Genomic DNA, 24271 nt, shown 5'->3' on the forward strand with positions numbered 1-24271 from the left:
GTCGGGTCGGGTTGGGTCAGCCAGACTGCAAAGGGTAGGTTGACTCTGCTGGACCCGTTTGGAAGGAGCATGTATACACTTCCGCGCCGTACTAGCGCCTCCTCTCTTTGTCTCCCATCTGGTTGGGCTGATGCTGCGCAGAGAACCGACAACTGTTCGTCTGGGTGTTCCTACTCCTCTTCCTCCAACGTCTTCACATAGTTTCCTTGCTCGACACTAAGTGTCGCGTCGATCTCGGCCCGACAGAAGCACGTTCATGTAAACTCGGCCGAGTCGAGCTGGGTCAACCCACTATCTGGCTCCACCAAACTCGACCGCTAGCGACCCGCTAGCGATCGCACAGCACACGGTCCTTTAGTATTTCGCCTCCATATAAATGAGAGAGCCTCTGCCGGGGTCGAACCCGCATCTTTCGGATCACCAGCCAACCAGAACAATTGCACAATGCTCGAAGCAGATTCTTGACAGCGACTACGTGCAAAGCTTCTCCCTAATGAGATCTCCAGGGCTTTCTGTCATAAAGGCACACCTGAGCAATGACGCGGTTCTTTCGGTTATTTCGCACAAAAGAAGCATATCAATGTTGCCAACAAGTGCCACCAAGGGCTTTGTGAACCACTCCTTATTTTTTTTCTGGCTGAAGGGCGAAACAATGCACAGAAGAGAAGAACATCACTATTCATGAGAGCCGACCAAAACAGCACAGGTAATCGTCTCAATATTGGAAATGGATGGCTTTAATCTGGTCCTTTGTAAGACGGGCCTTTTCCAATACATTTCTAATACTGGGTCGATCACCTGTGCTGCTGTGGGATGCCATGCGGTTCACTCATGTGGTTCAGACTTCAGTGGAAGTGGTGATGACTATGGACTATGTGGTTTTTTAACGTTCTTCGAGTGAAGGCGACGACAGTCGACGACAGTGACGTCCTTCTTGCCAGCACGTCAGAATACGAAGGTCGAGGAGTCCTCGTCGCCAGTAGCCATGAGGGGGGCCGAATCAGCTTGAAGATCCGCCCTCGAGCGCTTACCAGGTTTGCCTTCAAAGGAACACCCGGACGCACATTTGACGTCTGCCAGACCCGATAGAACTGTTCGGTTTTCCTTTGACGATATTCGTTAAGCTTCCCTCTAAAGAAGCCTTTTTTTTTCTTTTCTGTTCTTACTAGGTAATGACTTTCTCTTCAGAAAAAAAAAAACTTATGGTTTATGGTTTACGGGGGTTTAACGTCCCAAACCGACCCAGGCTATGAGGGACGCCGTAGTGAAGGACTTGTGTAACAAATAAAACAAGTATCGAAGAAACCAATGGTGTTTGGAAGAAATGGAGGCTGCGGAAGCCTTCTGCAGCCTTTCGGGGGCGAACCCAGTTTCGAACACTCCGCCTGCAACCGTGTTTCGTGTTTCCCAGCAAAGGGAAGATTTCAAGCTCGAACGCTCTAACCAGCGTGTCTCAAAGAAGTACAGGTTCAACTGCTACTACCTTAAGCGATCCTTAGACGTTGCGAAGAGAGAACTTCAGAGTATCACTGCGCGGTTCTGGGCAAGTCCGGTTTTTCTGGACGTCTCACTTTGCGAGAAAAAATCATTTTGTTAAAGTGTGTTACTATTTCACGCAGTAAACAAAATTTAACGTTCTGGTTAAATTTTAGTTTTAAAAAACCTACGAGGACACTTTGGCAATTAAAGTGTAGAGAGGCGAAAGCCGAAAACACTATGCCGTGACGACTTCTGGTGGATGTGACGTCACACCGCTCCCGTGGCTATATTGATACCCAAATTATACATCTTGTGGGGATCTTGTGTGTTCATTGCACTTAATTACACATTTTTCCATCTAATTTGACACAAATCCGAAGTTTTCCCAACCATTCTGTGACAATGTTCATCATGCCATGACGACTTCCGGTGAATGCGACGTCACACCTTTCCCGTGGCTATGTCGACGTCAGCGCTATTTCGACGCAGTTTCGATATTTTTCCTATAATTAATTACCTAATTAATCTACAGTCATGAAACTTGGCTTATAGGTTCATTTTTTCCTTCTCTATCTGAAACAACCATTGGTGTTCTATCTTTTTTAGTCCCCGAGTTAAACGTGCGTGACACGCTTTGTTAACGGACGACAGTATGACCCATTAAAGACTTTCGCCTTAAAAAATGTCCGCTGAGCCGTTAGAGCGTCCGAGATAGCTGGAGACTCACCTGCGTATCCGGGCAGACACTGGCAGGTGAACTTGACGTCGGACTCGTTGAGGCATCGGGCTCCGTGCAGGCAGGGCGCCGAGAAGCACGGGTCGTACTGGTGGCACGTCTTGCCGTAGTAGCCGTCCACGCAGAGGCAGGTGAAGGTGTGCGACGCGTTCGACTGGCACACGCCGTCGTGCAGGCAGGCCGAGGGCTTCAGCAGGCACGGGTTGAAGTCTGAGCAGTTGCGGCCCGAGAAGCCCGTGAAGCATTCGCAGCGGTACTCGCCGTGGCTCGTGTTGACGCACGTGCCGAACGTCTTGCAGGGCTGCTCTGAGCAGGGGTCGAAGTGCTCGCAGGCCTCGCCGTAGTAGCCCGGGTCACACAGGCATCGGTACCCGGGCCGCTCATCCGTCGTCTCGCACGAGCCGTGCTTGCATACATTCAGCAGGCAGTCTGGGAGACAGACAGATGCACAGAGGGAACCATCATCGTTTAGGATCAAGGCTACATTCATGACATTGAGGATAAAAATGCCTAGCTTCTGAAATTTGGTAAAATTTCAAATGTTTGCAGTCAGGAAACCTAGAATACTTAAGAAGGCTAGAATAAGAAAATTTAGACTCTCAATGTTTATGTCATGAACCTTTATAATAGTTATTGTGCGGTACAGTACGGTATGTGTAGTGTAAAATTCCACATTCAGAATAGTTTGGAATCAGATAATGTATAATCATTTATAACTTTACGACCATTGTTCACAATACGAACATTTGGAATCGCTTGGAACCTTTAAATCTTAGTGATCTTACAAGGATCTACTCGTGGAGAGTAACTACCTACAGTCGTACTGAATGAAACAAGTACGTGGTTAATTTATAATGTTACGATCATTGTGTCAAATAAGATTTAGAATCGCTTGGAACGGTTAGAATCTGAATGAGACCTAATCAGGATCAACTCCTACAGAGAAACCAAACCACAGTCGTACTGAATTAAACAAGAGTCATAGAGCGAAAACTGGGTAATGCTAGCTGGCTAGCGTTTTCTGCCTTAAACAGGGAAATAAATATGCCTTAAATGCCTTAAATAGACAAAGAAAGCAGAGAGATATAGAAAGCTCTCTCGAAAAGAAAAGTGCACCAGAGTGAGTGGTTTTTAGTTTTATAGTGTTTGAGATCGACTGTACCCCGTTTTGAATGCTAAGCAAAAAGGCCGTGAAGCAGGTTCTGCAGCACGAGTAACCTTATGTTGTACAAAACTCGCTCATCAAGACACAAATAAGGAATCACTGAGAAGCTTTCATTCTGCATTCAGACATAAATACTGCATAAGTATTTCAGATCCTTCCGAAATAAATTTATAGGTCACAGCTGTGACGACAGAAGCAACGACTATTTGGGACGCTTTTTTAGCGGTAGGAAGCTACGTTTTTGCATTCGTGGATGAAAAGAAGATGCAGGAAAGCTGCAGGTTCATAAAAAGGGACTGCGTCAGCGCGGGTGAATGTAACAAGAAAAAGAAAAGTACTGGCGCTCGTAAAAAGCAGAGTAGTTCATCTCAGCAGAGAACGCTGGCTGAAAAGCTTCCGGAAAGTGCGCCTATTACAAATCAATTATGAACAAGCAATTAATCTAACCTAATTATATTACCTTAATTACTTATACTGTGATGCTTTTCTTTTTGTCTTTAAGAAACGCGCCGGAAAAATAAACAAAGAAAGCATCCATAAAATTCATGAGAACGAGAACACTGCGCTTCAGAGAAGCGGACACCAAACCAAGGACGTGAATTTCTGAGGTTACCGTGAATAAGACATACATGTGAGGGCAGAAATGTCTTCCAGCTAGTACGGAAGGCGCTAAAAATTGCATAAAGTGATCTTTTTACGATTAAATCAAATATGCTTTTTTTAGGCAACCGATCCTTGAACACGCGCGCACACGCAGTGAAAACTTTTTTCTTAAATGCATAATAACTGTCTCTAGGGCATTTTTTAGTATGAAGCAGTTTCCACCCATTTTCGTAGTGTTCTTTACAAAGCTTGTTTCTGTGCGCTCAGTTGCTGTGATTCGCTTGGATGTGAGTGAGCGTGTGCCGTCTCATCACTACATGATGCCTTAAACGGGAACAGTTTATCGCGCCAAAGCAACGCCTTTACATCAAGGGCTCGAGTCTATCTGCTGTACTGTCTCCACCCTCGATACATTAGTGGTGCGGGGAGTCTACTTCAATTAGACTCAACTGCACTCTGTACTGTCTCCATGGCAAAGAATGAAACGGTGCAAACAAGTCGTCACATAAACATTTTTGAAATAGCGGATGAGCCATGGTTTCCCGTACTCTGTCACTGAACAAACGAATCAATCATTGAATCACGACCACAGCTACGACCCTACCACATAAAGCTCGGCTCGGTGCGGACCCTGCCTAAGACAACCACGCACAAGAAGGGAAAAACATCCACACATACGGTATAATGCGGTGCGCGGGCTTCATGAAGCATATATGGGCGTCGGCAGGCATTCACAATATCGCTTGTTTAAGATGCTGGTCACAATAGCGTATAATACACGAACCACGTGATAAATGAAGCGAAGTGTGCGATAAACAATAAGCTATTAGTAATTTTTGAGTTAAATTCCCGATTATAAACGGCTTGCTGAATTCTGACTGGCTTCAGTCCTTTCAAACACAAAGTGAAAGCGAAAGGGGAGATTTGGAACTGCTTTTCGGTTGTCTCGAGTATCTCGATTGGCGCTGAGTTGCCGAATTATGGCTCTGCTCGTATCCTAATGACATGAATCACTGCCACAATACTAATGGAACAAATGAACCTCAGCGATTCAATAAATGGTCGATTGACTGAAAAAAAACCATGCACTAAATACCCAACTCACTGCCAGATTGACTGACTGGTTGGTAAAGCGACTAATTTAGTGCATGAGACCCTAACTGACTGATTAATTGATAAATTTACTTAGTGCTTGAATAAGGGAGGAAATAGGTAAAAATATAGATGTTCCCATCAATCACATGTTTGAGTACGTATTATGTGGCGTGCGATTAATTTGTAGTTTATATATATGTGTTTGATTTATTGATTGATTGATTGATTGATTGATTGATTGATTCTCACAGTCGATTCTCGTGGCGAAGCGGTCCACGGGGCTCCCGATGCCTTCCTCGCGGCCGTTCCAGGCGTACACACGGTACTCGTAGTCGGTCCAGGGCTTGAGGCCGTGCACTGACACGCACTTGTCGGCGGCGCCAGTGGTGACGTTGAGGGAGGAAGTGACGTTCTCCGCCACCGCCCTGTACTTGATGACGTAGCCGGACACGTTGCCGTAGAGGGGCCGCTGCCAGCAGATGCGCACACTCGTCTCGTTCACCACGATGGCGCGGGGGTTCTGAGGGTCTGCGACAAGGCAAGAGGGTGGAGAGGAGGCATTAAATAAAGGGAGAGGCTCTTAAATGTTTGTTACTGTAATGGGAAAGGGCTACACCATTTATCTAAACAGACCAAAGAAAGCTGACCTTGGAAAAAGTGCTGAGGAACCGGGTAGTATGCAGTTAACAAACTTGAAGTTACCAAATGACAACGTCGTGATAATTAAATTTGTGAAAATTAAGTACCACGGAAACAACCGAACAAAAGCTTTGCATATCGACACGCGGAAGGTTGTTTTCACATAAAGAAAGGATTCGCCAGCTTGGAGTCTGTGCCGAGTTGCTGCAGCCATAAGAGAGCCAGAGCCGTGAGAATGCTCACTCTAGCCCAAAATAAACGGCTGTCAGCGTTAGCCTCTCACAAAGCTCGGAACTTAAGCTAGGTGTGGAGAGGAAGCTCTGGCGGTGTACTCAAAAGAAAGCGCACGTAGGATACAAAAAAAAAAAAACGCGCCATTTTCTAGTCATGGTGGAGTGCTTTCAGTGGCAGACGCCTCCTTCATTACTATGGCAATAATACAGAGTGAGTCAGTGGATGAGATGAAAGGGTGCGAGTGAGTTACTGTGAGAGTGAGTGACTGAGCGAGCGATAGATAGAGTGAGAGAGTGCGATAGTGCGTCAGTGAGTAATGTGTAAGCCAGTGAGTGATACAATGAGCGAGTGTGTGGGCAAATGAGTGAGGCAGTGACAGCGAGCGAGTGATTGCCCAACTACGTCGACTGGTAATCATTCCAGCTTTCCTCATTTGTACAGCAGGTTTTAACGCAGCATACATTTTTTTTTCTTCTTGTACGTACGACCGCTTGGAACACCGCGAAGCAAATCAGTGGCGAAGTCTCTAGACATACTAGGGCGACAAAAGTTGCGGTAGTAACCACTCACTGCGGCCATGACGATAGTACGCAGTACGCGTTCATAATAAAAAATGTTGCTATTACCGTTCCCAGCAGGACCCATAAAAGAACAGTATTTTTTTTTTTGCTACAAGATTTACTGTATTTTCATTAGCTGTCTTACAGAATTAATGAAGCAACCACATGTGTCTGCGTACGTCACTACACTAATTCAGTGTTCACTTCTTCTCTCAAGTCGAACAGGAAAAAGAGATTTAGGAGGCAGTAACCAGGCGTAACTTGGTCATGCTCGAACATTTAACGCAATTAGCGTCGTAGGAAGCGCAAAAGACGACTGATTTGCAAATGCATTAACGTGTTGCTATATAAAGCGAGGCTCCTTAGACCCGTGTCTTCAACACTCTCTCTTTTACTCCGCCCTCCTGCGATGCCCAGCACATTTCAGCAAATTAGTCGAGACAAACTTCAGCTCCTCAGAATATTACTACGGCACCCTCACAAAACGCTTGGGTTGGCTTTTCCAAGTGCATGCATTTATTTGGTGCTTAAAGAAAATATTTCCCGACTTTTTTTTGGCCTTCACGTAACTCTCAACATGTTTTGTTCTTTACATTGCTGATTTGCATTACGCTTTTTTAGTGCCATGTACATGTACATGACGAACAAACCGATTTTTCTTTTAATTTTCGTTGTGGGAAGAGCACGTCATTCTCATCTGTATGCAAATGACAACTTAGCGTAGCCTGCAAGCGACGCCTACCGCCGGATGACCAGAGGCCGAATTAAACCTCACCCGGGGAGCCTTGGGTGCTTGATGCGTGAGAGGAAAATTAAATTCTTATCTGCATATGTTCATGCGACATCGACATTCCAGAAGTGGCGTTTCGCAAATAAGCCCCTTCACCTCGCATCCCGGGAATTTATTTTTTCACCACGATCTCTTCCCTCAACTTAAATCTTGAAGTTGGTCCTCGATGAGGCCTCGAAGAACGTTTCAGACAAATGACAGAATGAGAGCTGTAGTGCCTGCTGGGAAGATTGCACGGAGCATGCACTGTAAACCTTGCAAAACCATCCCGGACATTTCGGTGGTGGTATTGCTTGCTAATCAAGCTTACCTAAAACGGTCTTGCGAGCCGAGGACAACCGCCAAAGGTGTCGCTGATTCGCACAAAAACAAACATTTACATAGACAGTGGCACAGGCGATAAAGGAGCAATAAAAGCGGTGCTAACTAGTTTCGGATTTCAGAATTTACTGCGAACTGTTGAAGTAGTTTGCCGTGTATCAAGTTAAGAACCGTGTGCTGTGTTTTACGTCAAGAATGACATTCATGCGCAACCGGTGTTATCCCACGCAACCTAGTGTTATCGTCCTTACCGCGAAAAAAAGGTAGACAGCACTCTAAACACAGAGGCCAATATGAGACTAAAATGCGAGTAAGGTGCCCTCTGGTGCCCTCTTTTTGTAAAAGGGAGTTGGCTAGAGGACGGCTTACTCTTTTTTTTTACTCCTTTCTGTTTACGATGCAGGGCACGCTAGGGCGCGTTTACCAATCCATCAGGCTAACGAAAAAAAAATTGCAGTTTAAGATCAAATACAATGGTAAACAGGACAGATAAAGAGTTGAGTTTAAAGGGACACTGAGGAGAAATTGAAGTTGGCTTGTATCGACAGAATACCAGCTCCTGATTACAAAAACGCCACTCATACTGACAACAAAGCTCTTGTAACGTAGAAAAGAGCAAGAACCAAAATACAGGTATCGCCGCCACAGGCCAAACTCGCAAGTACAAGCGTGATGAGATCATAGAACAAAACAGTGTTGCTAGAACCAATGGTTCTAGCAACACCAGGAACCGAGAAACCGTGCATCACTGAGGCGCAGCCAATGCATGCGCAAATCTCCTTGACGTCGCCAGATGGCGCCACGTGCCCTGCTGAAGCCACGAATCACTGAGGCACAGCATGCGTAAATCTCCTTGACGTTGCCAGATGGCGCCACGTACCCGGCAGCTACGCGCGCGCCTGCAGCATTGGGACCAATCGGCGTCTGCTCACTGGCTATAGGTGGGCTCCCGATATTCCGCTAACGGTAACAAGGTACACGGTATGCTAAAGGAGTCTATTTGCGAGAACTTCGTTGACGACTTCGAGAACGAGATCCATCGTAACGCTGGCAAAACGCCAGTGCAAACGTAATCGAAGCGACTGTAGCGACGGCCGCAATAGCCGATAGATGCCTTCAACGTGCGGCCGGCGGTAGCTTTCTTTTCGGCTGCTGCTAGGCCGCACTGCTGGCAGCTGCGTTACGTCATGTGCACGTCATGTTTCACGTCTCTTAGTCCTCTGTCGTCATAGACGAATCCCAAGTTTGAATCAGAGCGGCGGGAAAAACTTTTTCAACTTCGAATCCAAATTTCTTAGAAATAAATGCATCTTTCGCTGCCGGCCAAGTGGCAACAAAGCCATGACATGCCGAACTATCGGATTTTACTATAAAAAAAATATTAATAGTGCTCTCCTCAGTGTCCCTTTAAGGACAGACCTCACCCGCATCACTAGTGTATAATGCAACTGCTCCTCTCGCCGCCCCTATGGTTTCTCTGCTGGACGCAGTCAGCAAACATTAGTTTCGGCCGCAAATGCTAGAGCCGCGCTGTAACACCGTTCTATACGGGTGCGTTGTGAAACATTGACCGCTTCGATAAGGAACGAATGGCCATTAGAGCGGCTTTGCCTAGCCTATTGCAAATACACTGCACCGTTTTCCCTCTGGCGAACACTGCCACCCGCTGTGCTATATAGAACGACACTTGCGCCATCTATATGGCACTTAGGGTTGTTTTTCTCGCACTTAAGTGCAGCTGAGACGGGGATTTAAGTGTGTATTCTTTTTTTAGGTCGTTATGGCCTTTCCATGTAAAACGAAGAGCAGACAGAGTCCATTGGTTTCTTGCTTTTAATTTCGATAGCACTGGAAGAATCGTGTCTACTGAGACCAAGTCTGACAAACAAACGCACATATAGCAGTACGGTCTTCCAGCACTGCCGTCCTACGTGGCACACTGCTGTATAGCCACTTTGCATTGTAGATGAGAGCAGGACAATAATATTTGCAGCAAAGCTGCTTTCACCCCGCTTTGCGGAATATGCATTGCAGTATAGCACAGCACAATAATACGGATATGTTCAGAAGGATATGATGTTCTGAAGGATATGGTCACGGGCGCCTGGGTTTAGAGGATTTCGCGAAGCATACATATTTATTGATCCGAAATTAATGAAATGGTACAGTCGGCAGTCAATGTTTATGCGATGCAGGCGTGCCGAAAAGAATGAATGGCTTAGCACAGTCCCGCAAGCCATGCGCTTAAAATGTATACGATAGATTTATTCATACCATTCAAAAGCCGTCTTTATTGTCCGTAATGTCTCAGGTAACCAACCCTCATTTGAAGTCCTTGACGGCGACAATAGCTTTTCGAACAGGGAAACAGAAAAGTACGTAGCAAACTTCGGTGATGCTGTTTCTTAAATCTTCCTCAGCACGCGCAACATTTCCCCGAATCCAAGCTGGTTTCAGCGTACGTTCACACCTAAAAGAGAACCCATTAGGAATTTAAGCTGGAATGACTGATGTCATTGCCATTAAGGACGCGTCCCTCGGATTACAGTATGCAGCCGGCTCAGTCTAATGACTGTGCATATATGAAACTGCTGCTTATTCCCATAATTCAGTTGTGGGGAAGAACCGGAAGGCGAGCTTGATCAATCGACAGCTGGCGGCCGTGGCCGAAACCTGCACCTTGCTGCAAGCGGCAACCTATTACCGTACCCCAGCACATTGTTGCCTCGTTCCACTGATGTGGAAGACGCATTTAGGCAGATTGAAGATTCTCGTTTCTGGCATGGCTGTCCCACTGCCCGCTTGGCCACTTCGCCAGCTGAAACGTCCGATGATTCTCGACTGCGCCGCCCATTTCGCTGCACTTCTGGTAGATGTGTAGTGCGGTTAGAGTAACGCACGCATCAACTCCTGATCACTAATTACCCTCGGCGGCATTTCTGTTGCTCTCAAGAGCGTGAAAATACCTGACTTCACCTATTTCTTTCTTTCTTTCTTTCTTTCTTTCTTTCTTTCTTTCTTTCTTTCTTTCTTTCTTTCTTTCTTTCTTTCTTTCTTTCTTTCTTTCTTTCTTTCTTTCTTTCTTTCTTTCTTTCTTTCTTTCTTTCTTTCTTTCTTTCTTTCTTTCTTTCTTTCTTTCTTTCCTTTCTTTCTTTCTTTCTTTCTTTCTTTCTTTCTTTCTTTCTTTCTTTCTTTCTTTCTTTCTTTCTTTCTTTCTTTTTTGTTTCTTTCTTCCGTTCTCTATTTATTGATATATTTATTTATTTATTTGTTGCTTAGACATTTGCCTAAGTGGGAAATTTAGTTTCATATTATATTTACAACGGGTCCTCTACAAAGAGCAATGCCTGTCATTGCCAACGAAAAGACAGGGATGGCTGTAGAAACCCGTGAATCGAACCTACTTGGCTCGTGTGATCCTACAGAGCGCATACTCCAGAGTGTCAAATCCTTTACCTTTGTTTTGGTCAACACCGCAACCGCTCTTGCTCACGGCGTTCTACGCTGTCTCCTAATGCAAGTTGATTTACCAGCGAGAGATTTGCGCGTAAAGGTACTGGTGTAAAAACTTGCCCCGAGGATGTGTTTATTGACAAGGTAACTGCATGCAGACACAGAGAAAAACACAAGCAGTCCCCTGCACTTTGCGAGTGAAGCGAAAAAAGTCATTCAGTTTAGAGTGCAAAGTCAGAAACAAGTGATGAGACGACTCAATAAATTTAACGAAAGTTACCAGGCACTATGGCTTCCGCATATAGTGTCAGATGATTTGCGTACCAAGTGAAGTGCCTTGCTTAGCAGACACTGTATACATAAGACGCTATTGCAAAGCTGAAGCTTCGCAGTAGCTCTAATGGCGGTGTAAGAGACAGTGGAGTCAGGTAGTGTAGAAAACGATGGCTGGAAGTGCGCTGCTCGGGCATATTTCAACGCGATAGCGTTAAAGCTCCCGTTAGGCAGGAAGTCCGGCGTCGGCGTCGGCGTTGTCGGCGTTGTGAGCGATAAATAGGGTGGCGCAGGGTGGCCCAGGCAGCCACCCTATGCGGAGCAACCTAGGAGGGCCCCTTATAGGTCAAGTGACCTTGAGGGGTCATCAAAACCTACCCACCGGACTGTGAGAAAACTAACCACACTGGTAACCACACTGGTAACCACACTGGCAGGTGGCCGTTAAATCAATGGTTGGCCGCGAGTGGTTGGCCGCGAGGAAGAACAACTTGGACCGCGCAAGACCCACCGATGGCAGCATCTGCCATCGCAGGGCAGTGGCGTATTCCTTATCTGCTGCACCATTGCACGAGGAGTGGTATGATGGCTCCTAGGGACATGTGAATGTAAAGTTGAGAAGGAGCGATTCCGCATATATGCATGCATTAACGCATTAACGCAATCACGTCATATCCTTAAGGCGGAGCCTAAGTATCCCCTCCAATTTTTTACGACTCCAGCGGTGTGCAGAGGGAATACTCTACACGTATGGCTACAGCACCACTGCAGCACTTAAAACTCGAATCGACTCCTTTCACAGCCGTTCAATCCACCAGTGACGTCTACAAAGCTTATTTTGGATTGCCAAAAAGTCGACAACTATATTTCAATTGTTCATTTCAAGCACGCGACCGTCTACACTGTCAACACGGTAATCACCAATCCTATTTTGACGACGGCAAAATGAATGCTTGGGTGAGCGAACGCTCGTACAGCGGCGTATCATTATGCACTGATCGATGTATCAGAAATTGCCCATCCAGTCAATCAGCTCTTTTCGCGCAAAAATACACAAGCAACCATGCGACTGGTGTAGACTCATATCTCGATTGATATTTAGTTATTCTTTTAGATCCTACCCTTAAAATGGCGAGGGGGCACGTTAGAGTCATCACGGAGGGGCGGCCTATTTTTTGTTAAGAATTTATGGATACTACGGTAGGAAATTTATTCGAAACGAAAGCTCGATTTGGCTTCATGGGTCCGACGTACAGTCTCGCTCTGGGGATTCAGTCGTCGGAAATCGAAATTGCTTTTCCGATGCGAAGAGGGTACGAACCTAAAAAAAAGAAAATGAAGGGAAAGTACTTCCCGTCTCATGTTTCTAAACGCATTCATATTCTGCGGCTTGACTTCAACTGCGTCGCTCGAGGCCGACCGTTTTCGCAGTTCTCTACTTGTATATTCTGAATGCTTTCGCTTTGTTTTGTAAGCGTGGCCAACTTTCCAGAATGTGGTGAGAAAAATGTTGCGATAGAAGAAAGAAAGGTCTGGTAAAAAGAGAAAATGCCCCGGGTGCAGAATAACAAGGCCCAGGAAGCTATTCCGTCCACATCCGAGGTTGGTGCATCCCTCGCCAAGCTGCGAATGATTGATGGCTAAGGAAGCGACGCTGCTATGGGCTTAGCGCTGCGTGGGCTAGATTGTCGAAAGCTTCTAACGGAGCAGGTAGTTCCAAAACATTTCAGTTTACTAAACCGAACACCGTCGAAATTTAGTCCAAGTTTTTCTTGTTACGTAAAGCGAATCGATTGTTATTTCGAGCAGAATTTAACCCTGTTGGTATCGGCAGTTAGTCCTAGTTGAGTTAAGTTGTTTCATGCTACAGGTGGGATTAGCCTTGCTTATTCTGTCGGAGTTTTCTCCACCGTAGCGTCACTTGTATGTTAATAACGTCTTAAAACCAGTCAGATCTGCCCCGCTATGCGCACAGTCACTTATAATAGTACCGTCTTTGTCAAAAGTAACCCGGCTGCATGGTTTGCTTCTAGCTTGTATAGTGGAGCCATTGTGGCTTTCCTAAAGATAAAAAGGTGCTGGAAGGTAAGACGACCCCTAGTCCTTACCTTTAACAACCATTTCAGCTTCAGGGAAGCTGTAAGGGCTCCACTGCATGAGCTAGTAGCAAACCATGCAGCCTGGTTACTTTTGACAAAGACTGCACATATTATACTCCCGCAGTCACCATCTATGCACACATCCACTCACAGCAGAACACACAGCAGTTTGTCCTACTCTCTCGTTCTTAGGACAGTGTGTGTTACAGGCAATAAATACGTTAACCGAAATTAGTGAAGGCGTGTCTATTGTGTTTGCACATTTTAGAGGGAATAACTCATCTATCTTGCCGGTACTAGCCTTCCGGGTCAAAACTTAGAGGCTAAAAAAAATAGAGCTAGAAACTAAGCCAAGAGCTGTGCTACAAGCCATGAATAAAAAGAGAAATAAGAGAATGATAGCCATCACATCTCCAGAGGGGAATAAAGCAGTGGGTTGACGATTTTTAGCAGGATTCAAAAAGATGAAATCGACCACGGATATGTCGAACTGGGATATATCGAATTATTGTCTATATCGAACACACAGAACATCCCATTGAATACCCGGTTGAAAAGCATAGTAAAGTTGCACTCTATATCGAACTACAATATCGGCGGTTATTCGGTATACCGAACTGTGCGCCACGCCCTGGAAAGTGGCGCTTCTTCACACTGCGCTCTTCGAGCACTTGCTGCGCAGCGAATAGAATGTGGTGTATGTTTGAGGGTGACCTTCGGTCTCGCGTACTTGTTTCAACGGAACATTAATGTCATGCGGTGAAGCCAACCAAACTAAGTAAAGCCTAGAGGAGACCCTCGCGTAACATCTTCGCTGCTCAAGGCGTCGTGGGAGCCAGGTGCACTTTCATTTTCATGAGCAATTATTCTGCTTTAGTGCAGTGGCTACAGGATTGCACAACTTATGACAGGCAGTCTACAGTTCCAAAGCTGCGTCCACAGTGGGTTCGATGCGAAGTACGTTAGAAGTAGCAATCCCTAGTGACCGGTGTGCAAGAAGTACGTAACAAGAGTGGGTGCAATCTCCACTCGCTTCTATAGCTTACAGATATGCTTACCTATTACCCACCATTTTTTATACATCTGATTTTCGGTACCGAACTATTTCGCATTCTCATTCGAGTTTGATATATCCTAGTCCCACAGTATAGTCAAGGCATCAAGTGCCAAGAATGAATAATCAATGACTTGGAAGCCAGAGGACGCCCAGAGAAAGAAAGCGTTATCAAGGTTATCAAAGGGTTATTAAGCTGGTTGGAACTCAGGAAATTTACTGTAATCAGGCCGGCACCATAAGTAAAACAAGCATAGAATATGGAGGTCATTAGCATAACCTTTTCTCTGTTGGGGCTTCAACTACGATGGAGATGGTAATTATGACCACAACACAAATTGCGATAGTGAGCAACTGTACGCTACCCGGCGAAGTCGGGTAGAAACTGATTGGAACATAACAGTAGGACATATGATCCGCACAGGTACGTGCAGCCTGAAAAATGTAAATCATAGCCGGTGATTGCAGCGCCGAAAGTGGCCTAAGAATTTCTCCTAAAGCAGTGTGACTGACGAAAGCGTGCCGTGAATTATTCACGCCTTTTAATTTGTACCGAAATATGACTTCTTATTGGAAAAGCTTTGAAGAAGCAGGTGGGTATCTTTTACATTACCCGAGTGGACACGTCAGCATGGTAACAGAGCGAAAGGTGGAGATATATATTAAAAAAAAATTGTAGGCCCTGCTCTAAGAATATCGGAGATTCGTTGAAACGCCTCCAAAGTATACCTCAGCTTCACTTTTTTTGCGAGAGGCTTCAGCTCTTATACAGTAGTCCCGAAACGCCTGAAATAAATCTTCCGTAGCCTTCCATATCTTGAATAATTGTGCTTCTAATTACTAATTCCTTCGTAAAAACTTCCTTTATTTTTACACTACGGTAACTTTGTATTTACACTTCATTTCTTTCCTCCCTACGATCTCAGCTTTCAAAGAAAGGAAAGAAGAAATTAAATTCACTACCTCGTTTGCTTCTCTAACAGGACCTGCCTGCACCGCACTGGAAAAAGCCATAATAGGCTTGTCTTTGAATCTGGCCTTAGCAGCTGCAGTATTGTTACAAAACATAGAAAAAGGCATTTGAAGAAAGGAGACTATCTGTTTAACCTCTACCTTGATATCTCATGGAGTTCTTGAGCATTTCGCTGCGATAACCTGCTTCAATAGAATCAAAAACATACGCTTGCGAAACAGTTGAGCATCTTGGAAAAACAACGTCACTTCAGCAAATATATTGCTACTGAGATGAACTTTCTGAGAGCAGTCGACCTGGAAGAATACTTGTGAATTCCAAGGCAGAAGATTAAGGCAGGCTTTCAAAGAGCCTGTTGAACACTGGCATAGAAAGGAAAAGAGGATGGATAGTTAGTAGCAATTCGTCACCGAACGATCAGGAAGAAAAAAAATAATAAAAATACATGACAAGGAGAAGACACCAAAAGGGAGAAAAGTGCCAGCAACAAGTGACCAGTTCTAGATGATCACAAGAGAACGAGTGGAGGAGCACGACTGTGAAAGGAATCAAAGAGGAACTTAGGAAGCAGTTTCGAGACCAAAAAAAAAAAAAGAGGAAGAGATAGAGGAACGGAACAGAGAAGATCCTTTTGATCCCTTTTTCGACAGTCTTCTCCGTACAGTGAACGCACGAGCACCTTCTCCGAAAGCGCACCACGCTAAACCGCCTCTGTAAACAACATATTTCAGAGATTTGAGCTCCGGAAGTGCGGGAATCGGAAGCTGGATTCGGCGTGGAAAATGGCCGGGGCTCAATGCGTTTCGTTTTTTCGATCGTGCGACGACGTCGACGCCGCCTGAGTTCCCGCTCGCTGGAACGTTCGATACGCTGCGTCTGCAGTTCCCCGAGCGCAGTTATTTACGTTGTATTTATTGTCGATTTTGTTTTTTCAGTTGCGCGCTGTCAAGAAAATGTCGATCCGCGTGTCTCGTACTGCCACTCGCAGACGTCCCTCTCTGCGCTTCTATACTTCCCCGTAAAGTCCTCCTCCGATGCTTCTCCATGCGCTTGGCTTATCCTCGGCTCGCTTCGGCTCGTTTCGGCTTGTTTTGTCTTCGCCGCCTTGCGAGTTCGTTTTCGTTGTTGTCGATGTCGTTGGCACCTTGCTTTACTGCGAACTTCCGCAGTCGTTCCCCGTCAAAATTCTACCGCGTGCTGCGCTTTTCCCTATCACGATAAAACACGTTCTTCGAATTTTCCATTTCAGTTCTCTGTTATGCCTTCGACAGCATTGTTTCGGCGTGTTCTGTCGGTTTTATTTTTGTTTCGGCTTCCCACATTTCTTGTCCCTTATGCGCGTCTGAACGGTGCACTCATGTGCCTTTCTTTTACCGCCTCGAGTACAGCTTGTCTTGGATTGTGTTGTTCTTTTTTCACGGAGGCGCGCAGGTTTGCCTCTGCTGAAAAGATCGGCTGAGAATGAGATTCCCAGTTCGATGCCTGCGTCTTTGGCAGCGTGAATGATAGACGCAAGAAATAAAATGAAGAGATAACGAAAAACATGTATAGAACAACAGTCTGAGCTGTAAATTCGTTTTAGAAAAAGAGAACGGGGCTTGAGAACATAGACGGTATGTTCGAAATGGATTTTTTTGGTATGTACCTACCACTGAGCATGAACTGGCAGCATGCACGCTGTCAAACACAGTGCTGCGCTCAATCTTCATTTCTTGGTGTTACCTGAGTTTGCGTCTTAGCATCCGCGCTTTCTTACGTAGTCTTCACTTCACGTTGTGCGCAGAACACACACAGTACCTCAATGTGCGCAGGTTATGTTATGAAATATCTTCAACTCCCATCCCTGAGAAATTAAGACGAACATAGCCTTATAACCGCACGGAGCATGAGACTCAGCGTGATGCCGAAGAAGATGGCGAACCCAAGTCCGAATATTTACGAGCCGTGCTTATTTTTTTTCACGCTTTTTTCATGCGCATTTTTATTCTGCATGACGAGAAAGACCACATTTTTTGTTCGTGACTGGCGCTCGCGTTGGCTACCGAGAGAGTGACTCAGCCAGGACGTCTCATGGGCGCTTAGATGGAGTAGGTCAAGGCGTGATTGGATACACGTCATGAACTATATGCTCTTGGCCAGGTGCAAAGCATAATTTTGTTGGCCTATCCTGGACGTTATATAATATTGTGAAACGGCGCCATGTTCTTTTGCAAATTTCTGTTCGTCCTCATAGGGATGTGGTGGCCGGATTGACTCTCTGCTTTTAAGGTCCACCCAATACGTGTGTTTAACCAGTTTGGTACATGCTTACAACCATAGGAGTCCTACACGAGCACATGGCGATGGCGTCACAGTGGCCTATTGGCTTTCAAACAACCAGCGTCAGAACACCGTATACGTGACTGAACAATTTTGGAGGAAGCTTTGTACTGTTAGAATGGAAATAAAGAAAATAATTTTTTTTCATCATATTGTCTCACTGGCATCCCGCGATCGTTGTAAGGCCTTCATTGTAATCCAGTCGCTCGTTGACAGGAAAAAAATACGAACTTAGCTCGTCATTTCGCAGTCATCTGCGTCTTGTAAATTTCACGGTGTTGCAAGACAGACACATAAAAATTGCGCCTATGTTTATGGTACCTGGTTTTAAAATTGGCAGTGTTCTAACTGTACTTAAACCTGGAGGATTGCGAAAGCAACGAGGAGAGAGACAGAGAGGCGATGGAGAGCGCGCGGCAGCGGCGGCGGCCCAGGCACGCTAGCTATGAGCCGCTACTGCGCATGCGCAACCGGCGAGCGCAGCGGCGGCACCTCTGAGTCACCCGCGCAGCGACGGCGGCGGCGCGCCAGCTGTGCGTCGTGTGAAGTCACTGCTCCTCGCGCATGCACAGTATGGCCTTTCCTAGGCTCCGCGAAATGGCTTGGAGACTCGCGTAGTGTTGCTTTCGCAACAAAAACCTGTTCGTACGCAAGTTCTGTACGAGGTTGGAACGCGTGCATTTTTTCTTCTCGTGAGATTTATTGTGTCAACTAATGTTTGCTCAGTCAAATGAAAAGGTTTAAACTCACCATTCCCCGTAACAGCTGCGGGAAACAGCAAAACTTAACCCGCAACATTCACAACGTTCGTTATGAGATGACCCGAATGTAACGCGATCAATGTTCTGTAAACATAATGAGACTAAATTCAGACGGTAGAGAAATGCCGCTACGGTGCAGGAGTTTAAGAACCCTAGAATAGGACCTTTTCTCATCCTATCCTGCCACAGTGCTCATTTTACACTTTTACACCTTGCTTATGGGTGTAACCAAGCTTATGGGTGTAAAAAAAGGAATGAAAAGGAATTCTTCCTGGAAACAGGTTTATTTTCCTATCTCAGTCTTTGCTTCAGCGGATACTTTCTGCACACCACTTTATCCCGCTTCTCAGCGGATCTTGTTTCGAGTCAAGAAATGTCCACTTCTATAGACTAGCAACGATGTGTTCCATTAAGGGGGTACGTTAGTGAAGAGGTCGCAAGGGTGCGATGCGAATGCTCCTAAAAAAAAAAACCGTTCATCGGATGAAAAGCAAGGTCGTCGCTTGTTCACAGACAAATAATTTAGGCTGATAAACTGATGACTGCAGAGATGCTGCGAGCCAGTGTTGAATCGGCATGCGCGGTAAGCTGCTACAAAGCTGCCATGCTCACCAATATGAGGAGGAAATCTTTAATTCAGTTATAATTAACTTCCAACCAGTTCCGTTCGAAGAATATGGTATCCAATTCATTTGAGATGCATAACTTTCAGCGGCGCGTCTTTTTTTGCCATGGCCAGTGTCCATTTCCAGGTTGCAAAAGATTCAGTCATATCTGGGCATTGTTTCGAGATTACAAGCTTACTGGAATATTTTCAGCAGCATATTTATAAGCCATTAGTCATTATTAGCCCTAGATTCTCAAACCGGCATAACAAAGGCCGCCTCTGTGAAGAAAAAGTATAAAATAATGCCTGTCAGCACCGGCACTCCGTAATGTGAATCAGGTACCCTCAAACGACCGTAACGACATACGCGGAGAGTATGCCGTATCGCTTACATTTCGTCGCGGTCGTAATCGCGGCCGCTGCTCCCCCCCCCCCCCCCCCCCTCTCTTTGTCCGTAGATTCAGGGAACAGCCTGGCAATGTCGCTAGCGTGAGGAGGACACGTACAGGCTGGGTAATAAGCGCGACTTTGTTTCGGTCCGGAATTACCGACTCCCAAATCCAAATAAATGCGGCAATTTCCGAGAGAGCGGAAACTCTCTGGAAACTTTGGACTTGTTGCATTTATTAGTCCCGGCTGCGGTGGCCACAGGACGGAATTTATGGAGCCATTTGCTCAATCGTTGCGTGATCATCTTTGTTCCGAAAGCAAGGTCGTTTTCATGTATAAATTAAATGCAGTGGTACCCGCCACGTGGCTGTGGAGTGGCTGTGAAGTTCTGCTGCTATATTCACTCTGAACAGAAAGGAGTGAAAAGAGAGTAAAATGTCTTTTTCCTCCCTTTACTGTCAGCTTAGTTTATTTTTACTCCCATTAGGCGTATTATTGGTGTTTATACGGTGATGAGCTCAGCTCAATGAGCGCGCACTTGTGGTTTTGCGATGTCGCTTTCGCGAACGCTCTTTTCATCGCTCTGGATGGTTTAATGTTCCTCTAGAGGGAGCCTCGGTTACCATGCTTCATAAGGGCACAGAGGACAGCTTCATACAATTTTTGTTATAATTAAAAAAATTGGCTGTGGTTTAGCTCTGGTTAACACTAGTTGAATTGCGAAAGCAATTGAGCACGTTGTCTCTTCCTCTCTTCGTTCTTTCGTTGTTGCCTCTCTTTCGTGCTCTCCATAACGACTAGAATCTACTGAGGCTAAGGTCATATATATATATATATATACCCCCCACGAGGGGACACCTCCTCTCCTTCTACTCCAGCGGAGCACATCTTGTGGAGCGAGACGGCGGCGACGGCGGCGCCATCTGTTGGAGCGCTGCTGCGGCGTTGCTAGGCAACGGCGGCTCAAGGTCGCTCGTGGGCCACGGCACAAGGCTGAAGTGAGACCACGCGACGAGCCGAGCTGGCTGGCGTAGTGTTGCTTTCGCAACAACAACAAAAAAAAACTATTGTAAGGCTATTTCTCGCTATTCAAATGTTCGTTCATCAGCAAAGCCCCACATTTGTTGCTGCGAAAACGATTTACAAATCTAGCATTATATAACCTCGCCGCTCTATTCATTTCAGGACGGATCCGCCTGCTTTGAATGACAACACCGTAATTGGCGGCCACAAATCGTCGCTGCCTCCAAGATGGAATCTTTGCATAAGAAATGAGCCTACAGCGCTACTGGCGCCACAAGGAAGATTCAAATAACGCGAAGCCAATTGTCACATAAAGCCCCACTCTGGGAAAACGTATTCAATTTTTATTCGCAAAAAATCGAACTCCATTTCAGACACAACTTCTTGGAAGGACTGTTGGCATGTCTTGCAGGCAGTGAAGCCGATGATATAAGCCATACCTGATGCCACGTGTATGCAAATGACACCGGTTTCAAGTCAGAGAGAAGACGACGCTCACCAATCGACCGTGGCGCCATCGCACGGTAAGTAGCGGCCTACTGAGCACTCCAACGTCATTATGCAGAAGCCGACAAGCGGAAAAGTATTTGATGGATGATGCTAGTAAAGTTGTCCGGACGAGCCTTTATATGAGTTTGTATAACGCAATAGGAAACTAGGATCCCGTTTGCTGGGCATATTATTCCTGCGCTACATGCTAATCGCAGGTAGCAGTAGAGAAATGCGAGTTGAGAAACTGTATGCGAGACCTAAGGCCGCACAATGCAAACATTTGTGAGCGCCAGGGAATCAGGTGCAGTTCTAGGTTATTGATTGTAGCTGTGTGCACTGCACACTCGATTAGTCAATCCCATCTTAAGAATTCCTACCGCCGAAAATCATTACTGAAACGGAGAGCAGACCTAAACCACGGTGTCCTCCTAACTCGCCTAATGGGCTTCTTGCTGGAGCAAAAATACTTAGAGGTCAGCAATAACTAGATCGCAGGCATGTAGCGCCTAATACGAATTGCCTTTGTTTGTAGAGGTTCAGTCTGATTCGTATGTTTTTGAGTATGGGGTACCAGATAATAGCTGCACATTCTAATGTAGGCAGTACTATTGATTTATAGGCAACAAGCCGAACAGCTTGTGTGGACAGTATTAACGCTCGCCTCAGAAGGAAATTTTTTTTTCGTAGAACTAGTTACGTAATTAATATGCTTTGCCCAGCTTAGATCTTTGGAAATCCACAGAGCAAGATACTAAAAGAGTTCAACTTCCGGTAATAGGCTTGTAACGAGCGTCAGTGTCTCTAGACGCATGAATCGGATATTTCTTGTGCAGTGCCCGGAATGTAAGACGTGACCGCGGACGTGAGCGCTCACCGGAGATGCTCTTGACGAGTATCACGACCCGCGCTCTGTCCTGTTTCTTGGGCGACCCGCCGTCTTCGGCGATGACCGTGAAGGCGATCACGGAGCCGGCGACGTCTGTCAGACTGCGGTTCAGCATCACCTCTCCCGTGATGCCGTCCAGGGCGAGATATCTGAGAGAATGCACGACAATAATAAGAGCCAAACCTAGCAAAAGGCTTCACTCCCGGCTTACAGCTCACTCTGTTGAAGAGGGTACAACATAATTCAAGACAAAGGCTACAGGAAGCCCGAAGCACTTATCGTGAGGCACGTGCTTCGAAAGCGCGGTAACGCACTTAAAAGCTTTAAATGCTTAAACCTGTGGCTTGGGTGGCTTGAAATTGCGACAAAACAATGCATAAACTTAACCTTTTGTTGTTCCACTAAATCTTTGCTTGATTTCGAACTACGATAAACACTATGTCTCCGCTGGTTTGAAAACCGCAATCGATACTGTCTAGCGATCGCTTTTTTTGTGTGCCCTGTGGCAGTTTGGCGCTGACATCTGGCAAAAATAAAAAGAGAGCTGTTCATCTCCCTCCCCTAACACCCTTCCCGCTCCTCTTCCATTAAAACAAAATCCGCTAAGGCGTAAGTATTAGAATCTCCGTAGATTAGATTAGATTAGAATCTCCGTAGCACGAAATAATATTCGGTGCAAATACTGAAGGAGGAGCTACGGGTATATTTTTTCCTGAACAGTTTCATTTATTCACAATAACTGATGTTAGCGCACACTTTAGCTTCCTGCACTACCGAAGGTGTCTCTATGCGTAATGCGGCCCTTTGTTTCTAGACTTGGGGCGAGATTTAAGAAATAAATTATTTTATGCAGGCGCCATCTGCAATTGTTGCGCTCCTATTTTTCAACGTTAAGACTGAGAAGAGCTCGTGGGTAGATTAGTATGGCCTCTTTGAGGTAAATAATTTTTGAACGCGAATCATAATCACCGCTTTGACAGAAGCATAAAAATAGCGCAACAGGCTAAGTAGTTCGTGACTGTGCGCACAATAGGCTGATAGTGGTCGTGGCCTATAGAGCTCCCATTCGCTTTTAAAACTCGAAATGAGACAAAAGTTCCTCTCCACACCACAAGCGGTTATTATGTACAAATTGTGCGCATGATATTTTTGTCATTGTGATCCGAGTGCAAATGGTTGACCAGCGGAACTTGCTTTGACAAATCACAGATAACCCGTTGCTGCTGCCACAAGTAACACCCTGAATATGCTCAAACAGTTCCCTAAAGAGCATAGAGGATGATCTCACTGGTAGCGCTGATAGCACGGAAAATACAAGAAGCGTAATTTAAGGCAGTTTTTCGGGAGGCAAATACATCTTAACACCTGCGAAATTCAGTGAACGTAGTCTGAACTCCCCGAAGTTCTCTTCCCGAAAATGGCTAAAAATTCACGCTATTGCGTTGACATTTACTTCCCATCCCATCTGTTCCTTCAGAAGCCTGGAAACAGGAATTTAGGTGCTCTGCTGTGAATCGTTTGTCCGCTGCCAAGAAGGCTAGCGTTTACGGTAAAGCAACGACCGCTGGATAAGACTGCGTGTTTTCTAGAAAGCCTAAGTGACATCTAGCCAGATCAAAGAGCTTAAAATGAAATTTAATACGCTTTAATTTAACTGTTTCTGTATTAAACTTCAAGAGGTATGAATAACAGCATGTGACCAGAGCAAATTGAACTTTATAAGAAGCAAGTAGTACGCTTCATACATGTTGGGGAGTAGCCGTTGATTGCCTGGGAATTAATGGCTTCCTTATGTACTGTTTCAACGTGTACATTTATTTCGACATCGTTCATTACAAACGCAGTAGAAACGCTCGATGTCGAATGTCTCCAGCGAACTGAGGCTAAGGTATATTAACGCCTGGTAGGAATAAAAATACCTTCCCATACCGTGCAAACAAAGCTGTACTAAAACATCGCCTTTCAGACGATCATTCAAAATGCTGACGAGTAATGTACTTCGAGCGAACAGATTTCTTCACGATGCTCAGGGCATCAAAACGGAAGTTAGGGCCTTTGTTTTTGACACAGAAATCCTAACACAGGCTGCCATGGCGGCAAATGGAAGTAAGTGGTGGTCTGAGGTGAGCCGGCCTAACCACACTTCCGCCTGAAGTACCACTACAATGTCGCCCTCTATTGGGGTGAACACGTGTGCGTGTGGCCTCGCTAGCGCCAGTGCGTCCGACCCGGCCACTTTTCAAAGCACGCAAGGGCACAAGGACCTTGAGGTAGTGATTCAAATAGTCTGACACTTCGCTTCCATGGTCGGCCGTGACG

General features: G+C 45.7%; 1 protein-coding gene across 1 annotated transcript in view; it reads right to left on the reverse strand.

Annotated features, from left to right (window-relative positions):
- Positions 1-24271, reverse strand: part of LOC149335617 (uncharacterized) — a 178971-nt gene that overhangs the window by 16531 nt on the left and 138169 nt on the right. Inside the window, exons 5-7 of the mRNA XM_089552198.1 lie at positions 21941-22101; positions 5328-5606; positions 2207-2644 (exon numbers count right to left, since the gene is read on the reverse strand). Of these exons, the coding sequence (XP_089408324.1) occupies positions 2207-2644; positions 5328-5606; positions 21941-22101 (878 nt within the window). The remainder of the gene's footprint in view (positions 1-2206; positions 2645-5327; positions 5607-21940; positions 22102-24271) is intronic.

This window comes from Amblyomma mixtum, chromosome 7, assembly GCF_055824585.1.
Source record: "Amblyomma mixtum isolate Tamu chromosome 7, ASM5582458v1, whole genome shotgun sequence".
Classification (NCBI taxonomy): domain Eukaryota; kingdom Metazoa; phylum Arthropoda; class Arachnida; order Ixodida; family Ixodidae; genus Amblyomma; species Amblyomma mixtum.